Genomic DNA, 9,739 nt, shown 5'->3' on the forward strand with positions numbered 1-9,739 from the left:
GGATCCATGTGAAAAGGTCAGAAATAATTGGATAAATAGTAATCAATGAAGCTACTGGTTTTATAGGTATTCCTAAATATTTGATGTGTGCTTAAAATGTATTCTAATTTTAAATGAGGTTTTATTTTCTGGAACATCCGAGAATTTATTAAATGTTGATTATTTAAGATCATAAAATCGATTTGTACAAATCAATCATATGTATGTAGGTGTATGTAGATATTGTACGCAAATTAGAATTAGAATTAAGTCACTTTCATTCAACAAAATGCAGCTTTTGACCACGCTTGCTGAAATTCAACACATTTAATCCTTATTGATAATTATTTATTTTGCTTCACCAATAAAATAACAGGGATTTCAATTACATACACTTTTAATTATGAATCTCAATTTTTTAGCGATAATAAGTTTAAATTAAGAAAAAAAATATTTTTGTAAATAGTAGCCTAATTAAGACAATGCTATTTACCAAAGTATTTTCTGTGTAATTCTTTATAATACATACAGTCCTATTGATATGATATTTACATTAACATTAATTTTTGTATTGGCTCTTGCTATCTTTAAATCTTTAATCACCTTATTCTCTACTCATGGCTTATATCTCCTTAGTTTGGTAAATCTTTCATAGAGAAAGAAAGAAATTAATTAATTACGACTTGTTGATTAACTAATTGTTTGATTTATTTATGTATTTATGTGTTGTCATCGAACATGTTATCAAACATGTCATCAAACATGTCATCAAACATGTCATCGAACATGTCATCAAACATGTCATCAAACATGTCATCAAACATGTCATCAAACATGTCATCGAACATGTCATCAAACATGTCATCGAACATGTCATCAAACATGTCATCGAACATGTCATCAAACATGTCATCGAACATGAGCTTGTATGCAAAATTTGATGACAATTATATGAATAGAAGTGGTTGAAATGTCGATTGCAAAAAAAAATGTTATTTAGTATAAGCGTTGTACAGTACAACAGTAAATATATTTTACATCCTGCATAGCGAATATTATTGTTTCCTCACTATTTACAATAGGTTTAAAGTTTGATCATTAGTTAACAAATACTAAATACAGACTTGATCCTCTCTCTAGCTGAATTGAAAGGTAAGGGGACAATTATATTTCTGTCTTGGAGGTTGTTTAAACTTGAGAGCTGTCTGTTCTGACAATGAGATGAACTGAAGAATCACCTGTCCTCCTGATTAAAGGCATTTTAGTACAAGGCAATTATTAGAAAAGGTAGAAATCCTGCGAGTTACCTGGAAGTCTGCAGTTGGCATGCAATCACAGGTAGACCGTATCTGCTGCCATTTTTTTTAGTTGGTATAATTGTATTTGAAGTAAGGTTTTAGAAGCACAAAACGGTGTCAATCGCACAATTCCATGACTTTAAAATGCACAAAATATCTCTACATTAACTTTTAAATGGCCCTTGGTACACTTCCAACGTGTGTGAAATAGAACAGAACCCTAATGGAAAAAACAGCTCTAAAGGGAGCACTGCAACACACTAATCAAAGTGCTAAGTTGTATTTTTGTGTATACTGGAGTTAAGAACTGTGACTTTTATATGTTGTGTTGAACTATAACAAGGCCTGTCTTTATTTAGAGATGTTTTACAAACTAACTTGTCTGTAATATGCTATTTTACTGAGGTTTTAAAACTTTATATGAAAATTATATGCATGTACCAAGATTTGTATAGACTTTTTTTAAAAACGTTCCAAATTTATCATTTGCAATGTTATTGGAACTGAAAAGCAGAATTGAGTTGTTACTGACTCAATAGGTAGTCAACACTAGGGCCCAGTGCAGTCCAGATGTAACAAAGTTTGTTGTCAATAGTTCAACGACATTGATTTTTCTTAACCCTACAAATAAACACAAACCTTGTCAGGGTTCTGAATGGAGTGAGCTATGACTTAAGTCAAAGTATTGGAAGTTGTTGTGTACATTTAATGACGGATTAAAAAAAAAAAAGAAAATTCAAACTTTACTTGGTTGAACTTTCTAAACTTTGTTTTTTTGTTTTTGTTGTGGGTTTTTTTTGTTTTTGTTGTGGTTTTTTTAAACTTTAAAATAAGTTAGTAGCTTGGTGTTTTTTAGATCGTGTAAGTGCTTCACCCACTAGCTTGTAAAATGACAGCACTGTGAAGTTGAAAGATATGCCAATGATGATTCCAGATCATCCCAGGGGCATTAAGTCTGATCGTTTTAAATAGAACTTTGGGTTTTCCCGTTAATCAGTTTGCTCCTGTTTTTACTTTCATATTTAGAAAAAAGGTTTAGAACATCAAAAATGTTTAATAGATATTGATTGATCCTCATTTGTAAAATGTTACACACTGTACTTTTTTCTAACACTGTAACTCGTTATAAGCAGTAGAAGTAAAGAGAATGGAAAAGGTTTTAGAAAACATTGGTCCCGAGGTAGCCCGATTGCTTTCAAAGACCCATGCAAGTAAGTAATACTTGACCAATGTGTTGTTTATCTAAGGCAAAGCAGCTCAACAAAAGGTAATTAGAGTAGATAGATATCTTTGATGAGGATCATTAAATGATTAGACACACAGAAGTCTCGGTCACACAGCTCTAGTACTTGTAGACACACAGAAGTCTCGGTCACACAGCTCTAGTACTTGTAGACACACAGAAGTCTCGGTCACACAGCTCTAGTACTTGTAGACACACAGAAGTCTCGGTCACACAGCTCTAGTACTTGTAGACACACATATGTCTCGGTCACACAGCTCTAGTACTTGTAGACACACAGAAGTCTCGGTCACACAGCTCTAGTACTTGTAGACACACAGAAGTCTCGGTCACACAGCTCTAGTACTTGTAGACACACAGAAGTCTCGGTCACACAGCTCTAGTACTTGTAGACACACATATGTCTCGGTCACACAGCTCTAGTACTTGTAGACACACACATATGTCTCGGTCACACAGCTCTAGTACTTGTAGACACACACATGTCTCGGTCACACAGCTCTAGTACTTGTAGACACACAGAAGTCTCGGTCACACAGCTCTAGTACTTGTAGACACACAGAAGTCTCGGTCACACAGCTCTAGTACTTGTAGACACACATATGTCTCGGTCACACAGCTCTAGTACTTGTAGACACACACATATGTCTCGGTCACACAGCTCTAGTACTTGTAGACACACACATGTCTCGGTCACACAGCTCTAGTACTTGTAGACACACAGAAGTCTCGGTCACACAGCTCTAGTACTTGTAGACACACAGAAATCTCGGTCACACAGCTCTAGTACTTGTAGACACACATATGTCTCGGTCACACAGCTCTAGTACTTGTAGACACACAGAAGTCTCGGTCACACAGCTCTAGTACTTGTAGACACACATATGTCTCGGTCACACAGCTCTAGTACTTGTAGACACACAGAAGTCTCGGTCACACAGCTCTAGTACTTGTAGACACACACATATGTCTCGGTCACACAGCTCTAGTACTTGTAGACACACATATGTCTCGGTCACACAGCTCTAGTACTTGTAGACACACAGAAGTCTCGGTCACACAGCTCTAGTACTTGTAGACACACATATGTCTCGGTCACACAGCTCTAGTACTTGTAGACACACAGAAGTCGGTCACACAGCTCTAGTACTTGTAGACACACATATGTCTCGGTCACACAGCTCTAGTACTTGTAGACACACATATGTCTCGGTCACACAGCTCTAGTACTTGTAGACACACATATGTCTCGGTCACACAGCTCTAGTACTTGTAGACACACAGAAGTCTCGGTCACACAGCTCTAGTACTTGTAGACACACATATGTCTCGGTCACACAGCTCTAGTACTTGTAGACACACAGAAGTCTCGGTCACACAGCTCTAGTACTTGTAGACACACACATATGTCTCGGTCACACAGCTCTAGTACTTGTAGACACACATATGTCTCGGTCACACAGCTCTAGTACTTGTAGACACACAGAAGTCTCGGTCACACAGCTCTAGTACTTGTAGACACACATATGTCTCGGTCACACAGCTCTAGTACTTGTAGACACACAGAAGTCGGTCACACAGCTCTAGTACTTGTAGACACACATATGTCTCGGTCACACAGCTCTAGTACTTGTAGACACACAGAAGTCTCGGTCACACAGCTCTAGTACTTGTAGACATTTGTAGTCTTCCAAACTTCAGTGGAGATTAACTCATTGCCATTGCGTTCTTGTCTTTTTTGTATAATGAGTGTCTCAGATGGTGCTCGCCTACAGTCCTAATTGGATGCACGGGGAAGAATAATAACAATATAAAGAGGAAAGAGAGAGAGAGAGAAAGAAAGAGAGAGAGAAATGAAATTAGTCTCACTGACCACAGCAACAAGACAATGACTAGCATTCATAAATACATGATAGTGTTGAACATTTTTGTGTCACGTGTCCGTCCAGCTCGTTAAGTTCATTAAGGGTTGGAGCGGGTCAGGGTTCTAGCTCTTGTCTTTTGGCTTGGCTCCTTAGGCTCGTAGGGGTTACTTAAATACTCAATTACAAATTACTCACAAATAAGAACAATTAATACTCAATATACTTCAACTCTAACTCCATCTGTCAATGAATACCAAAAACTCTTTAATATCAAATAACGCACACAATTATATTACTCTCAAGAAATAATACAAACACCAGTCAAGGAAGCGACTATCCAACCTCCCTGGAACGGGAACAAGACCTCACTGACTAACACACTTTCTCGCACATTCAAGGAAGACTTAACCATTCAGTTCATAACACATGCAAGACTATTCACATAACAAAGGGATATAACTAACTGAATCTAGCGTCTCAAATATGAACGGCTAAAGATTTTAAATGCACAGTTATACATACATCATCACTAACATCATTACATACATCATCACTTACATCATCACTAACATAATCACATACATCATCACTTACATCATTACATACATCATCACTAACATCATTACATACATCGTCACTTACATCATTACATACATCGTCACTAACGTCATCACATACATGGTCACTTACATCATTGCATACATCATCACTAACATCATTGCATACATCATCACTTACATCATCAATAACATAATCACATACATCATCACTTACATCATTACATACATCATCACTAACGTCATCACATACATCGTCGCTTACATCATTGCATACATCATCACTAACATCATCACATACATCATCACTTACATCATCACTAACATCATCACATACATCGTCACTTACATCATTGCATACATCATCACTTACATCATCACTTAAATCATTACATACATCATCACCAACCATCATTACATACATCATCACTTAAATCATTAGTTACATCATTACTTACATCATAACTTACATCATTACATACATCGTAACTTACATCATCACTTACATCATCACTAACATAATCAAATACATCATCACTTACATCATCACTAACATAATCAAATACATCATCACTTACATTATCACTTACATCATCACTTACATCATCACTTACATCATCACTTACATCATCAATTACATCATCACTTACATCATCACTTACATCATTACATACATTATCACTAACATCATTAAATACATCATCACATCCATCATTACTTGCATCATCATAATAATAATGATAATTATAATTTTATTTATAATGCTCTGTTAACAACCAACATGTAGGCTCAAGGCGCTGTGATAACATTACAAACACGAGAGCTAAAAAAAGTTGTAAACAGGTAGGTCTTAATGTTCTTCTTAAAAGTAGTGTAGCATGTTGTCTGTCTGAGATCAATGAGGATCCAAAAAAGCCCGCAGACCGTAGCTTTTGAGACTAGAAGCGTTCAGTCCATTGAGCGCAGGGCTCTCTGAGGGACATATGGAGTGATCAGTTCGCTAAGGTACAAGAGCATCTCATTGTTATATATACATTGATGACAAAATGTGGCAACCTTGTTCTCGATTCTCGCTTTCACGGGAAGCAAATGGAGCTTGAGAAAGAGTGTAGTAGCAGAATCTCGTCTTGTTTTTCTAAGGACTATTCGTGCGGAGTTGTTCTGAATACCTTGCAACTTGGCTATTTTGTCATCGGGTATACCTGCTAGCACAGCGTTGCAGTAGTCAAGATTTGTCGATGTATCGTCAGACCTGTCTTTTGAAATGTACGTTCGGCACGTCGGCGAATAAGTTTGGCAGTCTTTATGTCTTCCGTCATCCAGGGTGCAGATGGCCTAACTGAGACTGTACGAGTGACAAGAGGTGCAAGGCTATCCAGCAACTCTTTTGCAACAGCTAAGAGGTCACGTCCATTTTGAAGGAGGCAATGTCTATGGCTTTAAGTTTACGGGAAGTCACGTTTTTCTTTGGCCATTTTGTTTTTGATAGGCTCATTTCAAAGTGTACAAGAAAATGATCTGACAAGCCACGGTCTAGGACATTGAGTTTGGCTCTAAGTTCACTTGCATTTGTAACAATCCAGTCAAGAGTGTGACCTTTGACGTGAGTTGGAACGTTTATCAGTTGGTCTAAGTTGCGATCCTTTAGCGCGTTTTTCAGCCTCACTTATATCATCACTTAAAGCATTACATACATCATTATATTTATCATTACTAACATCATCACTGGACTAAAATCTACTTCAACACACGTTCCATACAGCACTTTAATCCGGCTCAAAGATCAGTGAAAGATCATTTCAAGATCACCCAAAGATCACTCAGAGATAGCTTAGTTTCATCACACAGTGACTTTTTAAAAAGTATTTTGTTTGTATGTTTGTGTAAAATTAAACAAAATATCTCTATTGTCAGGAATCATGTTTTCCAAGCAATTTATTGTGTGATCATTGACTGACATAGAACACATTGATCTCATGTGTACACAAGTTGAAAGGTTAATCCAGTTTAATGCATGAACTATTTAGTCTGTCTGTTATTGTTTTTATCTCAGGCTCAATGGAGATTTGCTTTTTATTCTTTCCCTGCATGTTCTCGCAATGAATGATGGACATTTTCCACACAGGTGTACGCGAAGGTAAAGACTAATACAACGTAAAGTGTTGCACCTGTTCTTTTTTTTTTTCTGTCCATTTTGTTGTTGTTTTTTATATTTGTATTTAAAATAATAAACAGTACTTTATTTCCTAGGCACAAGAAGCTAAGATTTTGGGCTTGGTACCTCTTCCATTTGTAATAACTTGTCCAATCCATACTCCACACGCTAGAAAATCTTTTCATGAAAGTTTTGATTAGACTTTTTTTTTCTTCTATGTCTCCTTATTCAAATTCAACGTTCTGAGTGTGACCCCAGACTCACAAGCTCATCATCATATGTTCTATGCCTGCATGGCTAGATGTATTGGTTGTTTTTTTTGTTTAGCTTCGGACGTTATTTCAGAAATGAAGATAATTACGTCCTTGTATTTCATAGCTTCGGACGTTTCTTTCAGAAATGAAGATAATTACGTCCTTGTATTTCATAGCTTCGGACGTTTCTTTCAGAAATGAAGATAATTACGTCCTCGTCTGTCTTAGATTTGAACATTCACTGGATAAAGACGACGATATAGTGCAGGGTTTGAATGTATTTTTTTTCCTAACATTTTCCACCGTTTGTGAACTGAAGCTATTTAACAAAGTTTATATCTGATCACTCTGTCTGTCTGCTGTCTGGCAAAACGTTTGTACACGTTATTTCTCCAACACACATAATAATATGTTCAACTCCACGTCTGTTTTCAGTAATTGCCAGCTTGTAAAGTGGCCAAGTAACAATACACTACACATGTACTAAAATTTAGCGTTGAATTTTGAGTGTATTATGTTTTTCTGTGCCCAAAAACTTTACCTATGATGAACTGTGAACACGAGAAGTCGCAAATATTTTGTCATCACCATCATCGTTATTTTCTAAATAATTATAATTTTAAGATCAATATGAATGTGATATGAATGTGATATGAATGTGATATGAATGTGATATGAATGATCCTGGAGCCAATGGAGGACAGACAGAAAGTGAGACAGCTGTCTGAAGCGACAGCCCAACAACTGTGTCAGAAAGAAAGAAAGCTGTCTGTAGCGACAGCCCAACGACTCTGTCAGAAAGAAAGAAAGCTGTCTGTAGCGACAGCCCAACGACTCTGTCAGAGAGAAGGAAAGCTGTCTGTAGCGACAGCCCAACGACTCTGTCAGAAAGAAAGAAAGCTGTCTGTAGCGACAGCCCAACGACTCTGTCAGAGAGAACGAAAGCTGTCTGTAGCGACAGCCCAACGACTCTGTCAGAAAGAAAGAAAGCTGTCTGTAGCGACAGCCCAACGACTGTGTCAGAAAGAAGGAAAGATGTCTGTAGCAACAATCCAACGACTGTGTCAGAAAGAAAGAAAGCTGTCTGTAGCGACAGCCCAACGACTGTGTCAGAGAGAAATCTGTATGGAGCTACAACCTAACGACTGTGTCAGAAAGAAAGAAAGCTGTCTGTAGTGACAGCACAACGACTGTGTCAGAAAGAAATCTGTATGGAGCTACAACCTTAAGACTGTGTCAGAAAGAAAGAAAGCTGTCTTTAGCGACAGCCCAACGACTCTGTCAGAAAGAAAGAAAGCTGTCTGTAGTGACAGCCCAACAACTGTGTCAGAAAGAAAGAAAGCTGTCTGTAACGACAGCCCAACAACTGTGTCTGAAAGAAGGAAAGCTGTAGCGACAGTTCAACGACTGTGTCAGAAAGAAAAAAAGCTGTCTGTAGCGACAGCCCAACGACTGTGTCAGAAAGAAAAAAAGCTGTCTGTAGCAACTATCCAACGACTGTGTATCAAAACTGCAATAAAAAAGATATCATTTTAAAAAACTGTCTGAAAAAAAATCATACACCATAAGACAGCTTTGATTCCAAAGCTGCTACTAGCCAATACACACTGTCTATAGTATAGAACAATGCTTCCTCCCTCTCACACTCTGACACTTTCTCCCGCGCCTGTGAACTGGTGTTTGGTCCTCTTCTTTCTGGTTAGATAGTCTGTAGCATCGTGGAACAGATAAATTGCATTTGATCTATAAGCTAACTTTTTGTCTATGGTTTTATTTACTTTCTTTGTAAAGAGGGTCTCTTGTCGGAGGCTTACATTTAATGGCAGTTCAGCAGGGTTACCTATGTGTAGTTCTCTAGTTTGCATTTTTTTAGCACAGCCATGTTTGCCTTTATTATGTTTCATTGATACATTGTTTTTCTTAGAACAAAAAAAACAACAACAAAAAACAGCTTGGTCAAAGTTAAATGTTGCGGAAAAGATTCCGTAACACCGTGTCCCATTTTGTCTCGTAAGTATGATTGTGGATAGCGCATCACCGTTTATATGTATGTTTTTATTATTTTTGTTAATGGAATATTTAATAGTAGAGAGGTAACAAGTTAAACAACTACTGATAAACTTATCTGTTAACAACAACCAAAGTAAGATGGAAAGAGTGCGGAGAATAGACTTGAAATTACCAGATGATTATGTTTCTAAAACAAAACAAACCAGTGATACGACCAATTCAGACATCAAACAAGAAAACAACATGCATCACAGTGACCTCTCTTTAGTTCTAAAAATAAATTCCTATTATTGATTACCGTCTGTCATTAGTCGTAAGAAAATATGTATTAATGAGTTTTCCAAGTACATTAACCTCAAAATGACAAACTATGAAGGC

General features: G+C 37.1%; 1 protein-coding gene across 1 annotated transcript; it reads right to left on the reverse strand.

The window, feature by feature from the left end:
* Nucleotides 1–698: 698 nt before the first annotated feature.
* Nucleotides 699–5,354, reverse strand: LOC129923116 (coiled-coil domain-containing protein 1-like). The gene is made up of 2 exons (XM_056012946.1): nt 4,944–5,354; nt 699–902 (listed from the first exon to the last, which is right to left on the reverse strand). The coding sequence occupies exons 1-2, from the start codon at nt 5,352–5,354 to the stop codon at nt 699–701; spliced, it is 615 nt and encodes a 204-aa protein (XP_055868921.1).
* Between the last annotated feature and the right edge of the window lie 4,385 nt (nt 5,355–9,739).

The sequence above is a fragment of the Biomphalaria glabrata genome, chromosome 1, assembly GCF_947242115.1.
Source record: "Biomphalaria glabrata chromosome 1, xgBioGlab47.1, whole genome shotgun sequence".
Classification (NCBI taxonomy): domain Eukaryota; kingdom Metazoa; phylum Mollusca; class Gastropoda; family Planorbidae; genus Biomphalaria; species Biomphalaria glabrata.

Coding starts and splice junctions, on each gene's coding strand:
- LOC129923116 (XM_056012946.1), bottom strand. CDS start 5,354: ATGGTTGGTGATGATGTATGTAATGATTTAAGTGATGATGTAAGTGAT. Junction 903..4,943: donor GTGATTATGTTAGTGATGAT/GTAAGTGATGAT, acceptor TTTGCATACAAG/CTCATGTTCGATGACATGTT.